Source organism: Triplophysa dalaica, chromosome 4 (assembly GCF_015846415.1).
Source record: "Triplophysa dalaica isolate WHDGS20190420 chromosome 4, ASM1584641v1, whole genome shotgun sequence".
Lineage (NCBI taxonomy): Eukaryota > Metazoa > Chordata > Actinopteri > Cypriniformes > Nemacheilidae > Triplophysa > Triplophysa dalaica.
The window spans coordinates 7,954,613-7,976,793 of record NC_079545.1 but is presented as its reverse complement, the minus strand read 5'-3'; the positions used below and the strand labels follow the sequence as shown (position 1 = coordinate 7,976,793).

The 22,181-nt window shown below is 38.2% G+C and overlaps 1 protein-coding gene across 1 annotated transcript in view; it reads left to right on the top strand.

Moving 5' to 3' along the window:
- Positions 1-219: 219 nt before the first annotated feature.
- The window catches only part of smtnb (smoothelin b), a 56,022-nt gene continuing 34,060 nt past the window's right edge, over positions 220-22,181 (top strand). The window contains exons 1-3 of the mRNA XM_056746610.1: positions 220-643; positions 10,154-10,227; positions 21,379-21,525. Coding sequence (XP_056602588.1) covers positions 220-643; positions 10,154-10,227; positions 21,379-21,525 — 645 coding nt within the window. The remainder of the gene's footprint in view (positions 644-10,153; positions 10,228-21,378; positions 21,526-22,181) is intronic.

Below are 22,181 nucleotides of genomic sequence, written 5' to 3'. Positions count from 1 at the left end.
TATGCTAAGGGAATTAGACCAGTGTTATGCTTTTAACTGTCTTTCTTGTCTCCTCCCAAAAACACATTCTGCATATGACTCTATTAATCAAGAAAAAAGTCAGAAATGAGATCTTAGTTGCTTACCACATTGACAATGTGACAATCTCTATTTTCTGGGCTCGTCATTCGTCCAAATTTGTGACAGGACGATTAAGTTTACAGAACCTTCTATGAATGTATGCATGGTTCTTTTCCTTCTATAAACACATCTGCAGCATCAACATTGTCTGCAGACAGGTCCCAGGACACCTTGTCCCGCTCCTCCTCTATCCCAAAGATAGAGATGAATGTCACTAAAAATGTATTGGTTTATCCCAAGCTTTTCTCCAACCAATCAAATACAGCAGTAGGTGGCTCACATGGTTGCACTGAAAATGTCAGGCAGGCATGTAACGCCACAGAAGAACTGCAGACCCCTGAGGGAAAAGCATCTTCAGGATCCCAGGATACCCTGTGTGAACCCAGATTCAACATGAAGACGTTTCTTAATATTGAGATCAAAGATGGGAGAAACACAACTTCACATTCTTCAGTGTCACCATCCTCCATAGCTGTAAACACAACCCCTCAAATTATTACAGCCTCTATTCCACAGAGAACAGGTAAACAAATTATTGTCTGGCATATTGAACTGACCTAAGTTGTTTTATACATGATTTTTAACAACAACTCATGCTATATTATGTTTGATTAAAAAATGGTGCACTGAGAATATTTACAATAAGCTGGTCATAAAATAAACATTGACTGGATGATCTGGGGCTATATGCAAGATTTAAGTTGAAACTATATTTTAATCATGTAAATGGCAGAATGCAGAACACAAGAGGCACAAAATTACATTGCAGTTGCAATTGTGGGAACACAAAAAGATTCAAGTTTATCAATGTAGTTACACTTTATTTTGATAGTCTACTTATAAAGTTCTACTATGTTTAAAGTCCCGCTGTAGTATAAATGTATCACTTTAAAGTCATCTTTGCTTTATTTACTTTACACAGAGCCATGAATATGGGAATTAATCCCTGCATTCACCCTGAAAGTAACTCAGCTGTAATCTTTGATCATTGGCATGGTAATTTACGCTTTACTGCTAACCTGCTTCGGAGCAGGTTTTGATCTAGATAAGAGATCTCACACTGAAACTGATCAGCTACTAGCAAATTTACATATACGTGACAACTAATTCACAGCAAGTGTTGCAATGGCTTGTTTTTTTATAATGTGCAGTAAAATAAAAAAACATAAAAATATAAAATAAAATAATGTGATTATCATAGGTAAAACCTGATTTTAGAGATTCACTGTCTTTCTCTTATACTCGGGTGACATGTATTTACTTTCTGTGCCTTTACTGTCCTACATGTATTTCTTTGCATTGTATTTTTTTCAGCATATACTTGTCTGTGAAGCTGAACATCTAGGAACACTTTTAGTTTTATTGTGTTATCTGGACATTTATCTTATTTGTCCAAGAAAGAAGCCATATTAAGGTATAGATATAAAGATACATTGACAGGTGACATTGCAATAACTATCTATTTACATTTATCTATTTGCCATTTTAACTATTTTTTAAAGCAAGTTTCACTTAGAGAGAACTTAAATAAAGTGATTGATAAGAATTTTTTTGAAGTGTCAATGGTTTGAGGAAGGTAAAGTAAATGGGTAACAGTACAGAACACTGTGCTGTCAGAACATTGTACTGCACTGAAGGAAAGGAATGTGACGGAGTAAACTTTCCTTCTCTGTTTTATAACACGACTATTTGATGGCCTGTTGGTAGGAGACGGGTTATGCATGCCAGAGGTTTCCGCTTCAATGTGACCCTCAGTCAAACCCTCAGATTTGTTAATGCACACTTCAACTGACTATAGTTCACAAACTGGCATAACTTCTTCCAGCTGCTTAATGTGTAATAGCCTTTTCTATTTATAATTAGCTTCTTTAGTGTATTATGTTCCCATTTATTCTGTAACCCATGGAAGTAGAGGCTTCAGTTTCTAAGGCAGGTCGTGAAAAGTCGGTAACACTTTATACTACTGTTTCATACTTAATGGGTAGTTATGCAGGAACTGATGCAGAACAAATGGTTAGTGCTGCATTGACACTGTAGTCAGAGCTGGACTCAGACAATTAAGCATCATCGATGCTTAATTAAACTAACAGTGGATTGTTTATATAAATACATGTAAATAAAAACAGTTTGGCTTGAGAAAGATTCAAGAAAACAAATATTAAAGGAGGAAAGAATCACAATCTTAACCCGAGCTTTTGTTATATAAAATCATATTCACACTAACACCATGTAAGTGTCAGAATTGAAACCGCCCTTGTTACTGAGATTACATCTGTTATTGCCACAAGCTCAGGGAACGCCAGGTTCTGGAATGCACCTAGGTTGAACATCGCCTCCACAGAAATATCAACGACTACTTCTCTAGCCTCGGCCAGTGGTTCGCACATGATAGAACCAGTGTCGCGGAACCAGATAGAGCGAGCAATCAATAAACAAACATGCAGTTGAAGATAGCTTAATATTGTGACACCCCTGGTTGTGGAAGAATACAGTCGCTGCATAACCTTCCTTCGGATTCCGATATTAGGAATGTGGGGTTAAAGTTTATTTCTAAAGACGTTCCAGGTCATGTGGGGAAAAAATTTAGCATTTGTCCGTTTTATTTCTATGAGGATTCCTTCATGAATAAGGCACAGGTCGACACTGGATTTGTGGAGAGTTTAAAATTGAAAAGCAGTGCTATTCCGAAAGAAATGGCGCAGCAATCTTATGTGAGTAAAAAAAATTTGTACTATGCGTCACTATTGCTTTGTTAGAGATCGCTTGATGTGCCCAGAGCACTATTCGCACGAGATTAGTATTAGGACCTCTAGTCACTTGTATTGATTGCAGAGGTTGTCTGTGATCTTTAGCCCGTGCGAATCGCCATCTCTGTGATTTGGTGTGGTCAAATATGATTTTTCAAGGTTTTACACACCATTTACCAATGATGTAGGCTGTTTTGAAGTGTTTTGGTATTATGTCAGGTGCTGGGAAATATCCATAAGTCCTTCTATATTTATCATGGAAACTCTTGTGACATTTGCGTTCGGGATCACTGGTCTCAAATGCTGACAGGTACAGTCATATATCATTAAACACAATACAACTATAGACTATACAAACTATACGCAAAGCCTTGCCATCACATCCGGGAAATAAGTCTGTTAATTTGAGTAAAATCATCTCGTGCGATTGCTTCATAAAAAATACTGATGTGGGGAGGTCATTTGTAAATCACAGGAATCACAGGAGGTCTCCAGGTAATACTAATGCCCTGCGAAAACTGTGAAGGGTGCTTATGTGTAACCTATCATTAAGTCTCGAACCAAATTCACAAAAGCATCCAACAACGCAAACTGCTATCCAATCAAAGCGTTGGGTGTTTACTTCAAAGTGGCAGAGCTGGCCTCAAATCCTGGGTAGAAAATTACTTATTGATTTTTATTTTTTTGGATGTAAAAAAGCAAGCGGACGTCATAAGAAGACGTCATATAAAAATATAAAACAATAAATAAGCACCCTTCATGAGACCTTTAAAATGTATCATGTGACCAAATCTCAAAAGCACATTTGAATGATTTAAACTACAAGTTAGTATTATTAATATTATGTGGGGACCCCGCGTCTTAAACTTGGGTTAAAATCGATGTCTTAATTCATGACTCCTTTAAACTGAAGATTCATTCTATTCGTAGGTTTCTATAATATAAAAAATACACATAATATGCTTAATTGTATGTGTGAAGAGAAATAAATTGCAACATGCTGTCAATAATCTCTCCTGCACTGCTTTATGACAGTTTTCCTGTTTCCATGCTAATGACGCTAGAATGTCACTTTGTTGACCATCCATAAATTCACAAATATCGAATGTCCAACGTCAAGCCAACTGTATGTCAGTCTTTTATGCCATGCTTTTACTGACAAATGTCAAGTGTGCGTTTTTCTTGCGCGAAATTACGCCAATATTGATGTGTTAGAGAACGAACCTCTCCGCACACACGCTGAATTCTTTTGCTCTCGCTCAAAACTGGATGCCATTGCATGATAGCAGAGAGTTTTGCGCTCGCACATCAACAGTGAAAATTTCTTCTCCGCTACAATAACATGCTCTCCACATTTGTCTTTAAAATTGCCACAGCAGGCTGGCAGCAGGCCAAATTAGTCGACAGGCCACAGGGAATTGTCCCTGTTCTCCCAATGGCCAAATCAAACAAATCAATTTATTGTCTTTTTCATCAAAAAATAGTAAAACAATACCATCCTCTTAATCACTGTATTGTCACCAATGTTTCTGTGGTAAAATTTAAACTTTTTCTTGTCAATCAATTGTTCCAGTATTTAACCACAAATGATGCACTGTTTCTTTAAGGGGGAGGGGCATGAATATGACCTCACCATATGCAGAAGTCACAGCAGCATCCGGTTCATATTGAATGCTGCCAAAACGCTTAAGCACATCTAAAATTAGAAAAAAACAGTTGTGCAATTTACTTTGTTGATATATTCAGCATGAAATCCCCACTGTCTTTATAAAGACAGATAAAAGCTTCAGAATAGAGAAGCAAACAAGTCGCTGTGATTCACAGAAACAACTCGAAGCTAAGTAAGCTTAATTGTTTGATTAGGAAATATAACTAGGTAGGTTGGTTTTGCTGTGTTAAAAACTGCAATAGCATTACACCTTTTCATTCAGGAAAGCCCATGGCTCTCTCACTATATTTCTCGATACAACAAACAAAACAAGTAACAGTACATTTCAAAAAAAGTTTTATCCTCCCAAGATGGTGGCGCCAGTGGAACATGCAGCATGGGGCGTGACATCAGCTTCACATTCTCTTTAACCGAGACCTGGATTTACAGTTAACATGTCGTGTCAGATATGTAAAGGTTTGCGTTAAAACCGTACCCAATTTCATATATTGGATTGACTTATGTTACTTGTGTAACTGTACATTATTTGTTAGCATTAATTTAAACGTATATATTGTGTCCATAAAAAGTCAGCTCTGTCCAGGTGTGCGAGTGTCGAATGTAAATTACTACAAGCTTTTGTATTTACATTAATGTTTTATTTATTGGTAATAATATGACATATCGCTTGTTGCTCCCCAACTCTTTGTAAGTCGCTTTGGATAAAAGTGTCTGCTAAATGACTAAATGTAAATGTAAATGTAATAAAATCAATAATTTATAATAATCATATTAATTAAAAAAAAAAAAATTCCTATACCCCAGAATTACTTTTTATTAAAGGATTATCATGGGTTTCGCCGTATAATACTGTTCCCGGATCATAAGCAATTACTTAATACCGATGAGGTAAGACCTGAGTAATTACTAAAAAGTTACTATTATTTTAACAAAATAATTTGGTAAGAACAGAGTAATGCTATTTTTTTATAATTACTTATGGGTTACCAAAAATGTCTTAATAGTTAATAATGCAAATACAACTCTTCAGCTGTTGTCCACAAGACTCATAATAAGTAACAAGAAGTGATATATCAGATATGTTTGAAAGAAGTTAGCTAGTGATGCATGATTAGGATGTTTATTTCTTAAGTTTCTATCCTTTAAATAGATAAAATAGAAAAAAATGATAAAGATTCAGTAAATTTATTTCATTAATATGAAACATAAAATCTTGATTAGGACAATATTGTATAATATTTTGGTGATATAAAATAATGAAGTTTACTGTAAGTAAACATAATTGGTTAAAATAGTATTTTAATAGTAATCAAGATTATATATAACCAGTTTATTGAAATAATTATTTTTAGTAGCTGTAGATGAGTAGTTAATAGATAATCATTTTAAACGAGTGTTACGATACGATACGATACACTTTATTGTCAGAAAGAGTCCGAATTTTGTCTTGTGTTACAGCAGGTTCACTCAGAATTACAAAACCAAACTAACAGACTAACTTTCCCACACATATCACGCACACTGAAAAAAATAGCTCTGTGGTAAGAGCATAAAATTTACAATGCCAAAGTCGTGGGTTCGAAACCAGGGAATTGAACATACTTAGATTTTTTTAATAGGATAATGCAATGTAAGTCGCTTTGGATAAATGCGTCTGCCAATTACATAAATGTAAATGTAAACACTAATACAGCTTGATGTAAAAATGAGTTCTCTAACCAAATTCGACTACCTTGTACAGTAGATTGAATGGCAACATTAAAAATTCATTACACAACACAAGATTAGGTTCAGCAACAATATTATTAGCTAGTCGTACAAGATTATTGTGGTAGGATAGTTCATATGCTTTATGTAGTGGCTGCTCCATCATTTTGTAACACATTTTTTTATTAGTTCTTCACGTTTTCATCTTGTATTTGGTAAACAAATTTTTCTTCCGAGAACATCAATTTAACTTCCACAATGTTTAGATAGAGAAGCTTTAACCATATATTCTTCAATTCAAACAACCCAGCGGTAACTCTGTGTGTCACTAGAGTGTACTCCATGTGGTGCCCAAAACTGGAACCCGTTATCCCATGTGGACGAAAGGGTTGTTTGTTCCGGCAAATGATGCAGGCGTGTAGAAAGTTCCGGTGACGCACGTGGTATTTTTCGATTTGATTGTTGAGTTTCGAGTTGGTGCCGCTTTCGTCAACGGAATGTGATAATAATTCATGTTGTCTGTGATAATGTTTGACCGGCCTATAAAAATACTTAATAGTTTAATACAAAACAAGTGAATTTAATACATATTCCCTAACCCACTGTGTTCACATTATAACATTTGCTTAATCTGCTTTTAAATGTATGCATTCGACATACATTTAGAGATTAGAAATTTACAGTGCATTCATATTTCCAGGTTAGAACCAATTATTCTCGCGCTGATAACGCAAGGCTCTGCCAACCGAACTACTGGAATCAAGCTTCAGAGCGTCCGATCAACATGCACATTAAACCCCCCAAAAACATGAAGGTGGAAGTTTCTGTGAAACCGCCTGCTGCCTGTAGAGGTACTATTTAAAAATTGCTCCTTTAGGTTTTTTTGGGAGAAGGGACAGTACACAATCTACAGTATACGGTCATATGGGTTGGGGAATAGGATGCCATTTTTTAAATGTTTACAGATTTTCTGTGTTACCTTTATAGGGCAATAACATTGCACTTTAACATTTAGCTTTGTTGTGTTGAACATTTACAAAATAATTCTCCTTTAATTGTGTATTTTTGTAGTGTATTAATATCCAGTTAAGTAAAACAAACCTCACTACTATAAAGGGCAATTAGTTCACTAATAATGATATAATATCATAATATTTCAGCCAGATTGGGACATTTTGGCTGATTAGGATATCAATGGAACCTTGATGTTTCATAGCATAATAGGCCCACCCTTTGTCCGTCTCTTCTCAATACTATCAACAAACCTTATTTGTTATAGTGCCACAGCTCTGTCTGATCTTCCTTATTTGGAGGAGTTATTCTCATGCCTATGAAAGGTCTTGAAGACAGTGAAAGTCTCAGGTTATTTCATGCCATAGACACTGTTTATCTCTCGCTGAAGCATGTAAAGAAACATCATAAATGTTAGCTTAATTGTTAGCTGATGCAAAATACAGATTTCACAAGAGCAGTGGACTTGATAAAGCAGGTTTTGGTTGAGAATTTATTGATGGTATAACTTTAAACAAAAAAAGGAAACAATCACCAAGCAAGCAAAATTATCTAAAACTGAAAGAGTTATGGATAGTTGTGTGCATGAATGTCTAGGGTTTATAAGTTGAATAAAGTTGCTGTTAGCTCATCTGTATGTGCAGTATATGTCAATCTTCAACAGCTCAACAAATGAATCAGATTGTCAACATGCTGAGGAACCCGAGAAGCATTCTCGGTCACCGCAGCGCCCGCTGAAGTGTTGTGGCATGAAGGACACAACGTCACGTTCCCTCCATCAGGGAACTGAGGTTATATACGTAACCAAGACGTTCCCTTTCTGTCGGTCTCTCAACATTGTGTCGAACCAGCAGAATGGGGTTCCTTTACAAAATGCCTTGGTGCTGCGCCGCATCACGACTTCCATCAGAGCAACACTAACTGGCCTTGGCAAGTCACAAGTGAGCGTAACTGCGAATCATGACCTTCCAGTAATGTAGTAAGGCATTAGTTGTGTCATTCATGACGAGAGGCTTTGATACTTTAGAGGTGAGATAGCCCCCTGGCACCAAAGTCCACCAAGGGGAGGTCACAGGTTTACCAACAGGGGAACCAAGAGTGAGGAAACGTCAGACCCGTCTCCGCCCGGATGGTTCAACACAACGTCGAAAGATAGGCAGAAAGGGAACTGTGAATTTCTCCAACAATTTATGTCTGTGGACTTCAAATTCAACAACATAAAATTACATAAATGTGCTGCGGTATCATATATAAGCTACTCTTTTAGTTGAATATGGTATTGATTGGTTACTAAAGAGTCACTTCTACATTTTGCACGGAGAGGTGCGACTGGTGCCAGGAAAAGACTGCAAAGTGCTGTGCTTTATAACACTGGTGTGCGAAGTAAAGAAGGGAATGAAGAATTAATGATTATCATGTGTAACTCAGGTGCATTAACTCATGCGTGTTTGTATGTTTTTTATTATTCATTGGTTATAAAAAAAATGTAAATTAACAAATGGTTTTAACTAATGAACACATTTGGAATTAATAGATATTGAATTTTTTTCTTTACGATTATTTATAACATTTAAAATGTATTCTAATTTCTGTATCTATGATTCTTCTATAATTTCTATAATCTTATTATTCTAATTTCTATAAATGTACTATACAACATTTAAAAATTTCAAGTAAAAAAGTCAGGGTCTAGTTTACTGTGGGAATGGATGGGGAAAGCTTGAGAACAGTTTGTGTATTTGTAGTATGGCTTTAGAAACAATCATGTTACCGTTTACAACACTGAGAACATGGGTTGGAAAACTGTGGCCTCGGATCTGCATTTACTCTTGGGCTCTGCAAGGGTCCTAATGATGGCACCCAAAACAAAAAAAATGTCTGAAACCCATGAATCTATGTTTAAACTATGCCTTCTGTAGCAAAACCATGGTTTGACTGTAGTAAGTATGTTGTTTGGTTTTATTTTTAGTAAAATCATGGCTAATATTCTTAAGAAAACGTCACAGGCTTGATGTATTGACGAATGTTTTGACTTTGAGTTTTGTTTATTGTAAATGTTATTGTTAATGCTTCTAAACAATTTGTTTGTGTTTGTTTGTTTGATTAAATGACTCAGTCCCCATGCAGTCAGTTGCAGTTCCTTGTTCTGAGAACTTTGTTTTCCCGAAATTGTCCAAAACTTGTAAAATTCTAAACTAATATTCATACACAATAATACAACATCACTGTGTGTATTCTAAAATGTGCAGTATGCTGCACAGCCAGAGCATACTGCATGGGATACATCAATCCCACAATGCAGTATCCAACATGAATTTCATGTGTGACAAATTGATCTGGAAATATAAGGAATATATTTAAATATCTGTAAAACTTAAAAAAGTTAAAAAGAAAATACAGGAGATATGCTTGTGAGATAAGTGGATGATATTTGTACTCATTAACAGTTGCTAAACAATTACAGTGACCAAATGTGTCTACAAATATGTACAGTACAGTGCAGAAAATATGCTTTATACTGTTCAAAATAAAAAACATTACACAATTTAGTAAAATAGTAGGCAATATACAGTGTAGGTTGTGCAGTATGCAGCACAATAGTATTGCTTTCTAAACATTGCAAGAGAACGTGCTGTCCACAATGTTTACTTAACCAATAATGTTAGCCTCGCTTTTGTGCCAGTTTAAATATTATGCTATAAGTATCCACTTCAATACCCTCTATCTATTCAGACAGCAGCAAAATGTTTGATATTTACAAAAATATTAATATAAAATATTTCTGTAAATATTTTTAGTTGTGGCATGATGTTACTAGTCAGACACTGTCGTTTGAATGAGAAGGTCGGTCTCATTTTAACCACACATCTCTTATTTGTTGTTTCCTCTGTTCTCTCAGAGTTTACTCTTGGATTAAGAGCCACACCATTTGAAATCTCAAGATCAAACCTGTCTTCTGGATCTCATGTAAAGGTATTTCCGAATCTGTCATGACTAACAAATACTATTTCTAATCTTTATGTCAGTGTTTTAAAACTAACATAACTATACATTGCTGTTTCTCATGTTTTCCTGTAAATTTGCACTCTTTCTTTCTGTTAGTTGAGGGTTTTTGACTGTATTTCAAAAACACTTAAAAAAAATCTGTAAAATAACAGTTTACCATTGCAGTGTAAACAAGTTGCAGTGTAAACAAGTTGTAAATACAAACTTAGAAAATAATAATGTTATGTCAATTGATTATGATTTAAGGATGGTGAAATAAATAGCATGTAGGTTTAGCATATCTAGTTTATTGTAACATGCAACTACAAAAATACGGTCATATGTTTCATCTGGGCCTTGCCCTTGTAAAAGCAGCCCTGATGAAGAAAAGCTAAACTCAGAATAAGTACATGTCTTCTTTAGTACGTGCAGATGTCTGCCATGCCAAAAAGAGGAATTCAAATGAAAGTTCAAATGAAAGTTAATCACATTTCACAAAAATGCAAAACAAAAGACAGAGCAGGCTAACTACAGATCATGACCCACTACCCAGCCTGCTCCGCCATGTCCAAAGGACACATCTGCTTTGCCGTTGTCCACTTTTATCCTTGTTCCACCCGGGTCGGCTGTACAATCAAACCCTTGTGTGTCTGCTCCCCTGATGTCCTCTGACCCTGTTTCCACGCATCCAACCCTTGGTTACAGCATGTTATGTTTTTGCTGGAACCGCCCTTAAAACCAGGGTTATGTCAGGGTTCTATATGTAAGGGATATATTTATTTCTATCGTGACAACTCTAGGAGGGTTTAGGTTGGTAGTGTACATAAGATGTAAATGCATTTGGTCTTGGCAGAATAGTTCTGCTATGCTGCAGCTGCTGTTGTGGCGGATCAAGTACAGAGACGTGGTACTGCCAATACATCCACAATATGCTTATAACAAGGTTCAAAGTAAGGAAGGAAGGAGACAGGGTCGGCGTGGCTGGGCCGCAAATTTTTATTTACAATAATTCATATAAATGCGCCCATTGCCGTTCCGTTCTCGACAATAACTCAAAGTATTGTTCAGCATAAGATTCCCGTCTATTGATTGCTTTCCAGGCGTCGAGTTCCCAGCAGGTCTCTCTCTGAGTCCTCGTTGCCTCGAGCTGGCTTTTAACCATCTCCTCACCAATCACTGAAATGAAAAACAGGTGATCATAATGTAAACTTGACCTACTTGCTCACCACTCGTCTCCTGCCTCCCTCTCTCGTTGCAGACCTCACTGAACCATGCCACCCTCGCCACATACCCCCTCCGCCCGACTCAGGCTGGGGAACGATCCAGCCTGCAGCGCCCCCCCTCCTGGAGAGCTAGTCGGCCACTGCCATCTGCGTCCCCGTCCTGTGGACCACCTGTAATTTGAAGGGTTGTTATGCTAGACTCCAACGGTGATCCACGCGTTGGCATCCTTCATGTGGTCGAGCCAATGAAGGGGTGCGTGGTCCGAACAAAGCATGAACTCCCATCCCAGGAGATAATAGTGGAGAGTGAGGACAGCCCATATAATCGCTACACTTTCTTTCTCGATGGTGCTGGACTCTTTTACTGCCATATCTAGTATGCTGTTTAGTTCTATCTGAACCACTTTTTGTGTGTTCAGGTAGGTTTAGGTGTTCAAGTAGGTTCGTACCTACCTACACCGCTCGTGTCCTGCCTCCCTCTCTCGTTGCAGACCTGGCTGAACCACGGCCCCCTAACCACAATACTACTTTGTGCATATAAGGAATGCTGCTGCTGGACATTTAACACATATGAATAACCCCCCTACAAAGCAGGAGACAATAGAAGCCAAGAAACAGAAACACCCTCCAAGAGCATATCTATCGCCAAGCAAATGTACTGCTGCTGCCCCGAAGGCCTATGTGAACTGCATGTATTACTATCCATGTGTGCCTTGGCTACCAAGCCAACTGGCTTAACACTGATGGCCTATGATTATGTGTGCCTCAGCTACCAAACCGACCGGCTTGATTCTAATTCTAAGTGTAATGTTAAATAACAGTGATACGCTGCTGTCGAAAAGATGAGACCCCAGTCTCATGGTTCCACCGCTCATGATCAGATTTTCTTCATGGAACCTCATGTTTTGTGTGAGAGAGGCATGGTACTCTTGCATTTTGCTGTGCCATGCGGTCTCTCTAGTCTCGTCTATGGCCCCGCCCTCTTGTTATCTCGTTTAGCTTTCCATCATTGTTTAATCCCTGACACCTGATCCCTGTTAATTAGCCTTTGTGAGTAATCCTATATTTGACCTCGTGTCTCTTGTCTTGTGCTGGTTCATTTTGTAATGTTCTGCGTCTCACGCTCTTTTCAAGTCCAGATATATTGCTCTTGCTCAGTCTTGTTTGATCAGTGTAAGTCCTGTCTCAGTATTATATGGTATATTATTTACGATTTACCTCATCCACTTGTTTTGTCCCCCCGTGGGAAGTTTTGGTTTATGTTTTATATGTATTGATAGTCCCGATTTCATTTTGTCTTCCCCATCGTGGGTGTTTCATTTGTGTTTAGCAATAAAGTATTCCGTTTCCTGTTCTTCGTTGTCTGCACCTGGGTCCTCTGTTGGCTGGTTCGTTCTGTCATATTTGTGAGGACCCAGGTGCAGACAGCGAAGAACAGGAAATGGAATACTTTATTGCTAAACACAAATGAAACACCCACGATGGGGAAGACAAAATGAAATCGGGACTTTAGCAGACAGCTAAAGACATGGACAGGCGGGTCATCCTCAGAGACTTCCACACCGGCGTGCAGTCCGGTGCTTCAGCTGGCAGTCCAGCTAGTTCTGCCGGCATCCCAGCCGTTGCAGCTGACGATCCAGTCGTTTTGATGACCCTTTTTTCATATTCATTGATGCTTTTTTTCTTGATCAAGTTAAACATAAAAGGCTATCTTAATCGTTTCGAAATGTTTTATGCACAGAAGGTGGGACAGGTAAAATTACTTTTCAGAGATGAGTATGGCTGGAATAACATGCTAATTGTTGTAATTAAGACTCTTGACGCTGTTGACTATTTTGCATTAATTGCATTATTAGAGTCTATGAAACACAGGTACTAAGAAGCTAGCGCTGCTGGCTAGTGTTGTGTCTATAAATAAATATAAATAATCTCCTAAAAAAAAACTGAAACATAACTAAAAATACTGTAGTTTGAACTGCTCTCCTTGACAAGAGAATCGATAAATAAAAATAAAAAACTAAAATGGCAGAATCTTATATTTCTATGGCGACGACTTGCCGATGGTAAACACAAATGGTCGCGGGACATTATCACATACAATATACTACATACACATGCACAGATTTAGTTACATCAAGGCATGAAATGCATGATACAGAGCATAAACAAGTGTGCAGAGATAAGCATTCAGCTAATTTTTTTCCTGTGTGCAACACTCAAATAAGTCCATGTGGACAACAAATTTGATTCCTAGGGCAGGCTTTGTACGAAATCATACGACCGAGAAAGTTTATACACTTAACCTGTTCTCGCATCAGTTACTTTCAGCATATCTGAGGGACATGCTCTAGACCGCATGTTGCTCAAGCTGTATAACACAGATGCGTAAAGGCTACTGCCAATAAGCTTAATATTTGATTCAAGCATACAAATGCAAGACTGCTAACATAAAACATAGACTTGTTATACAGTGGTGTGAAAAAGTATTTTGGATCATCAAGATGTTTTTTAGCAAACTGAAGCAGAGAGGCCAGCAGTACTTTAGATGTTGTTCTGGGATCTCTTATGTCCTCCTGGACGAGTCGTTGTTGTGCTCTTGGAGTAATTTTGGTGGGCCGGCCACTCCTGGGATTGTATACCACTGTTTCATGCTTTCTCCATTTGTGGATAATGGCTCTCACTGTGGTTCGCTGGAGTCCCAATGCCTTAGAAATGGCCAATGCCACTGGCAATATGTGCTCAGTGCCCCCGGTCCTGTATGGCATAACATTACAACACATTACCAAAATCAACACAACCATATGCGCCAACCCCTTAGATAAGGCTGTTTTAGCACCACTGGCACCGTTAATGCATTGTCAGTGTCCCCGGTCCCATATGGCATAACATTACAACACATTACTAAATCAACGCAACAATACACACCACCCTGTTGGGTACGGTAGTTCTAGCCCCACTGTTTTCGCTAATGCATGCTCAATGCCATATTCCACATGGCGTAACATTTCAACATTCCAACACACAACAACATTTTATTACATGGTCATTTGGCAGCCAATATTGTGTATTTCCGTTTCAACCCCAGCCAGTGGCTGCTTCTCTCAGCAACAGAGGCAAGTTTTTTGACTACCGTTTGTTGCGCCTGACCTCTGATCCCCAATTCCTGAAGCAGACTTGTAGTCCAACGGCAACACTTTCACTGTCCATCTCGGATCTTCAGCCTCCGCTGCCAAGTTGGCATACCAGAGATTCTTTCTTTCAAATTCTTTGTTAAACTCTTTCTCCGACAGCCTTTTTAAAAACAGTTGCCAGCCTACGCCAGCATTTTTTAACATTTTCTCCAAACTTTAATGGCTCACAGGACATTTTCTGTAAAGAATATATGGACAAACAATATGTTCAATGAAAGAACAGAGTCTCTGCTTTTAAACAAAAGAAATCGTATTCTTCTATCTTCCTTAGTTATTTTTTTAACTCGTCAATGGCGGTGAAAGAGTTAATGGCCACTTCCCAAGGTAGAGTCAACTCACCTACTGGACTGTCATATGGACTGTCCTACTGGAGCTGGACCACAAAACAATGTCCGGCAGCAGGTTGGTTGCTGCAGTTTTTTAAGGGGCAAAAAAGTGTGTGGTTTAAATCGACTCGCTTTTCCCGATCCCTGGCTATACTCAGCAGACCTGAATCTTTTGCATTCCGGGTAGTGGGAGTTCTGTCAAGGTTACCTTCTGTCTCTCCCCTTGTTTCCCCATGGACTTCATTACCCACGCTCCTCCATGCTCCCGCACCTGTGTCTCGTCCAGTATACTCACCCTGTGCCTTTGTTCTTTGTCCTGTCTCATCAATATTATACTCGTCCTGGCCCTCCATCCTGCCCCCTGTTCCGCCTCCACTCCTCTGCCCTTGTGGACTGTTGACTGTTGTAACTGGGAAATCGATGGATTACTCTTAACTGAAAAAACTAACGCCGTTTATTTATAACAACGTTATTCCAATCACTGGTGGACAGCATAATTGATTATAATGGTTTCCTCTGCTACCTATATATACCTCACACGAGGCGTACTGTATAGGATGCAATGCGGCAAAAGACGAAAAAAAATAATGTTGCTGCTTGCATCAGGTGTACAGGCGGTGTGAGAGACGGCTCTGTATGTTTTCTGAAACTCTTAATAATTAAGAGAAAAAAGAACAAAATAAAAGCACCACTAAAGACCAATTTTTTTATATTTGTCTCCAGAATGCTTTTAACTTTTTTTTCCTTTTGGCTGTGAAACCATATTTCTGAAGCTTGGCTACACCTTTCACCCATTTCAGTGTTTGATTAGTAGTTTTTGACTAGCTTTTACAAGGCGACTGTCAAGAAGGTATCACTTTAACATTTCCATTGCGATGCGGCACTGCTTATTATGTGACACATCGCAGAGCCACAGCAGCTGTATGACTGATGCATTGCTTTTACATAATTTTTCTTTTTTACTCTAACAAATTCAGAAACTGTTGACCATGTCATGAAATATCTGGCATTTTGATTGTCAAATGTGTGCATGTGAATGTATTTTGTTGTTTAAACACTTTTGACTTTTAAAGAGTAGGTAACATATGTTTTTTTGAGGCCCTACTTTGGGTAATGGAGTGTCCAACAACACGTTTATCTACATACAATGTGTAAAAACACTTTAATCTCGTAATTATATGCAGTTATTCGTACATTACTTCTTGACTGACTCTCAAATGATTCGTTCCGCGATTCACCCGTCTAGGCCCCTCCTACCCGGTAACCTTGTGTCATGTGATTGGTCAGATGTTGCACTCTGTTGTGATTGGTCAAACGCGTTCATTTGTCGCAAATGGAACGCCTACCATCATAGCAGGATTACGGTTAACATGTGGTTGGATGTCTTTACATATATGTGTAGATAGAGATGGCGCCGATTTTACCAAACCAATTTGAGCCCGAGTCTGACGAGGAAGAAGACGCTAATCCTCCACAAACTCCACCACGACTGGAGCAGGATGTTAGTCAGTGCCAAGTGACAACTCTTGTCATAAAAACTCTCAGTGTGACAATATGCATGTTGTGTTTTGGTTATCAATGAAGTAAAATATTATTTTTCTTAAAATACGTTAGCCTAGACTTGAAATTTGTTGTGACCCAATGGTCTGCTGAGATGTACTCTAAAAGAAGAATTATATATATCATTTAATTCCAATCCAAAATTATTTAATAAAATATTCTATTAAGTTCATAAACATTTAAAGTATTTAGAGAATGAATTCATCCTTCTGCAGATCCCAGTAAGAAAAATGACATTTACAATTCTCTTGTAACAATATTATACATGGACTAGTTGACACGGCATACAGTGTACCGTGTTCGTATCTTCAGATGTTATTACAATACAGAAAGTACTTGACTTTGTTCTTGAAAAAAAAATACTTTGAGAATTCATGGATTGAACAATTAAATCAGCCGAGTAAATAGCAAGATAAACAAACTGTAACACACCAGAAATAACGCTACATGCTAATGTTAGCGTTATATGCATTAGCTAAACACAGACATAAGGTACGAAAATATTTCTTGAAGATCATACAAATATCAAAAGTCACACTTACAGGTTGGGACTCGGTGGAGCTAAAAGGTCCAAATAGAGTTGGTATTGCCCCCTCTCTCAAGGATAGTCGTTTCACATATCCTGCACTGAACGCGCCAAGATTATCAAAGCAATCATGGGTGAAATGATGCGCTCACAGTAAAACCCTGGGGTTATACTCCTTCGGTATTCCTTGAAAAATGAATTTTAACCATTTTTGCCTCAGACGTTCTTGCTTAGGTAGCTGAAATAAGACGGACTTAGTTTCACACCGTAGAACACAGACTCTAGACATGATACACCAGTGGTGGCTGCTGATCTTTTAAAGAGGGGAAGCTCATTTTCGGCCTAAATCATAAAAATTGTCAATTTATTTATATGTAAATTCTGCTCTACGTTCCTTTTCAAGACAATGCTCTGTAACCCATGTCGAGAGACATGGCCAGCAGTACATTTTCTTTTTCACAGGACTTCCAGTCAGCCAGCTAACTTTGTCATACCAGGAGAGCTGAAAAGACCTGTTACTTTTCCCTATCTTTTGCACTAAATCAATCTTAGGTGTTGATCTGCCCTGCTGTTTAATTCTAAGTTTCTCCTCGTAAGGAAGACTTTCTAATGGCTTTGCCAAAATCAGGTCGACAATATTAGCACTGTCTGCCATCGTGTGCAGTTTGCTAGCTAGCTAGTTCAGACTATATGAATTATTGAACAAACGATCTAATATATATATATATATATATATATATATATTTAACTCAACGGGAGGAAATGTGGGAATTATGTTAAACTGAAACAATGAATGTGGTGTGAAATTGTGTGAAATATACAATGAAGGTTGCAGCACTTTGTCTTTCGACTACACATGCAAAATCCGCGATGGGACTGAGTTGGAAATGGAGACACAGAGTGATACGCGTCATAATCTGAAGACCACGCCCACACCAACCGTCTCTTTGCATTGCGAGAAGCTGCCGCCTCCTTGTCATTTATGATTTATAAAAAAAAAAAAAACGAGCGTTTTAGTCCCCATAAAAGTGGATTAAAAAGAGATGACAGACCCTCCAATCATCACGCAGACGCTCGGAGTCCGGGCCAGCCCACTCCTCCATTCATCCCAGAGACGCTGAGCGTCCGTGGGCGGGACATAATTGCAGCATTATCCAATGACCGTCTTGTTTCTAAGCACTGAAAAAAACTTTTTAAAGCAGCCCCATTGAAGTCAATGGACGCTGGGCTTCAACAGAGTAATGCACTGTACGCTACGGGAATGAATGAGAAGGAAATCGAGTCAGCCGACCTAAGTAGCTGATTCTGAACGAAATTGTTTTCGTTCGAGATGAACGTGTTTAACGCATTTTTAGTCAATAAAATGTTAACATAATATACATATATTTGACCATTCATTTTTTGACAATTATAGGGGAAGCTGAGCATCCCTTGCAGTCTTAAAGAAATCGCGTCTGATACACACGCATCAGGAACGTGTGACAGTGTTTGGGGGAGGGGACATAAGTTTTCCCGGCAGTCTCAGCAACACGTTTATGTATATTGACGTGGATATGCGTCCACGACTCGTTTGTGTGATTCAGAGTCGACTCCCATTTTTACAAGCATATAACTTACTTTCAAACATGGCAACATAACAGACTGCATGATACGTCATTTTCATGATGTCATGTTATGTACGCTTTAAAATGATCGTGTTAGTTGAGCTATAAGCGGGTGCCGCCCTGTTTGTTTCTGTCGTGGGCTGAGATCTGTCGGATTTACATTACGTGAATTCATCCACTTCTCTTAAAAACACAAAAGTAAGTACCTGGTGAACTGGAAGAAAAATTGATTGATCTTTACAATTGCTCATTGCAGATACTGTGTCTGATGTGAATAAAACAGTTGAGGAGATTGTTATTGCCGTGTCCATAGACATCAGTGTGTATTATACAATCTCTAAATGTATTTTGTGCTTATAGGCACGTGTATATGTCTGAAGCCTATGTCTTGAGTGACTTATAGACAGGGATATGCGTTAACTTTTTGAATAGACAAATTAAACAGCTTCCAAATGTGAATTCTTCCAGTAATCAGCAGAGTACCTGGGTCATGTTATTGATGCCTCTGTTATCAAAGTGTTACCAACTAATTTGTTGTTTAACTGAGGACAAGTTTTGAATTGATTTAACCAGCTACACTCAAAGAAATGATCCAACGGCAACAAGACAAGCAGGTCCCCAGTGCTGGCCCTGAACTATGGCAATGGACCTAAATGGGATCCTGCCACTGTGGAAGAGCAGATGGGATCAGTGTCATATAAGGTCAAAGCAAATCGAAATCTTTCCTGGAGGAGACACACTGATCAACTGCTCAGTGGAGTCATCATTGTACCACATCCATGGATCTTCCTGAAGCTTCTCACGTCACTGAACAAATAAATGACAATACAGCAATTTCTGTTGTACCCATCATTTAGCCAACAAAGATTTCAGATTGCCCACCTGCTGGTAAACTGCCATCACCTATTGTGATAATAGGAAATGGAGAGAACAAAGGATGCAGATATCCTGCGAGAGATCATCATCCACCACAACGTTTGTTGGATTATACTTTGTTAGGGGCTACCCTCATTCTCCAGGGCAGACTAATCCCCAAAGGGTATGCTATGGTCCGAGGTAGTCCACCCTCATTACCAGATAATTAGTTCTGTTCATATAAAGAGGACACTACCAAACGATTGAATGTCCGAGTTTTCATATAAAGAATTTAATGTTAATGTTAATGTTATTCATTGAAATTGTATATTGTTCAATGTATGACTATAACCTTTATGTTGTCACACAAAGAGTAAGAGTGAAGGAGATGTTGTATATTTTAATTGAAATGTTCAAGTACTACATTTTCTAGAAGGCACTGTTGTTATGTGCTTGTGTTGAGAATGCTTCCAGTGCTCATGTGAGAAACGAGAACGATAAAGGAGTGATGTTGCCACTGTGTCTGTGTCATTAGTGGTCTTCAATGAACTGAACAGAGCACACGTCAAACTCTCTTCATTAAGTTACATTGACCACAACTGATTTTGCACCCCCTTACCTTCACTCGCTAATGCAGACTTATGTTCCCGCCAGATCCCTACGCTCTGCAAACAAACAACGTGTTGTAGAGTTGTTCCGATTGACGATACTATCGTGTATCGAGGATCCTCAGACCTATCGCCGATCATTATTACAAAGATTCTTCATGAAACAATGCTTTCAATGCACACAGTTTATGCTTTACCTCGCGCCAGAGAGAGTTTATAATGCGCAGTCTTTGAGTTTTCAGCGCACGAGAGGGCTAGTGATGCCCCAGAAAGAGATTTATCTCGGGCTTTGCCTCTAGCCAGAGAGTTTATAATGTTGAGTTTTCAGTGCATGAGGGAGCTTGTGATACAAACTTTTTGAAACTTGAACGAACACTGGCACAGAAGTGAATCTAGCACAGAAATACTACGTCATACATTCAACTCGTTTCGTTTTTTAACAAATTTACCATGTTAAGCTTGAGAAATCAGCCATTTAACCGTGTAAAAAACTCAGAATTGCATGAAATTGCATGTTACCTACCCTTTAATTTTATCAATGAAATGGCAAAGGGATTCAATAGGGCTGTAGTCATTGGGAGATACAGTAGGTAAATCTGAGTGTCATCTGCATAACTGTGGGAAGCAATATGGTTCTTTTCCATTATTTGGTCAAGTGGAAGCACAATTCAAATTGAATACATACTCCTCAATACAAATTCAACAGGAGCGGTGTAAGAACTGAGCCTTATGGAGCTCCATATGTATTTAAATTTCATACATTACTATAGAAACACTATTTAGGATACATTTTTTTTACAATTAATGTCTTTACATTACTCTGACCAAGACTGAGCATGAATTTTTGATTTGTTAGCTAAATGCATTGGCTGTTTATTTAACAAATTTTACCACTTTAGTTCACCTACATGCTTTTTACATAATTATTTCCTTTCACCCCACCACAACTGAGGTGCTCAGTGTTTGGTGTCAGATGACTACTGCTCTCATATTATCTGATGTACATGTATATTAATACATTATTGTAGACCCCCTAGATGATTTCAGTGTGGTATGCTTATTTTTTGTTAGCAATACTACAAGGTAAAATCAATGAAGATAGCTTGAATCTTGTTCACTGCATGAGTTGTTGTAGGCTGAGAAAAGCCTCACCAGCCATGATTGCAATGCATTAACATGATCTTTATAAGAGATTAGCCAATGTTTATAAAAAAAGCTTTGTCTTTTTCCCCATTTTCACCCACAGATGGAGAGAAATCCCATTTCTCTTTTGGAAATCCCTGTGTTCCCTAAAGGCTCCTTAATGACTTCTTTGAACAGTGATGTTCAAAGTGTGAAGCTGACCTCAGAAAAGCTGCAGGATATTGAGGATGAGGAGATCCTGGACAAAATGGTAAAAACTCCCTCCACTTTTAACTGCATGAGCAGTGCGATTCAATTTATGGGATTCATATTTCCTTGCCCTGGAGAGTATGATCCCTTATGTGGGATTTAAGAATGTACAGTGACCTAACATGCTGCTAGATTCAAACCGGGTTTCGTGGCACACAGATGCATACAATAGCACCTCAAAAAGGGATTTTAGGCAGATGTTTCAATTAAATTTAATATATAGTGCCTTTCACATTGTGCATTGCTCCAAAGCAGCTTTACAGAAGCAACGATGCTTTTATTTCATCTATCAAATTTTAGAAGTGAAAACATGCCAACTTGTGTGACAGACAGAGAGAGGCACAGTTGAAGCTCCTGTAATTTACATTTACACAAAAAACGTATTATAGTGTTTTTAAACATTTTTAAATCTTTCAAAGCAACTACAAGTAAACAATCAAAAACCAAACGTTAATATCAGCTCAAACCAAACTTAAAAAGTGAAAGTATTTGGTTTTAGATGTTCACTTTAGGACTAAGTCTTTAGGGGGCATTAATGTTTTTCTCCATTAAACCTGGTGTAGAACACGTCACAGCCCCCAGTGTAGTGCCCTTGCTAGGTATTAAGCATATTTTGGCCGCTTCAAACACAATGAGCAGAGCTTTTTGCCTTATACA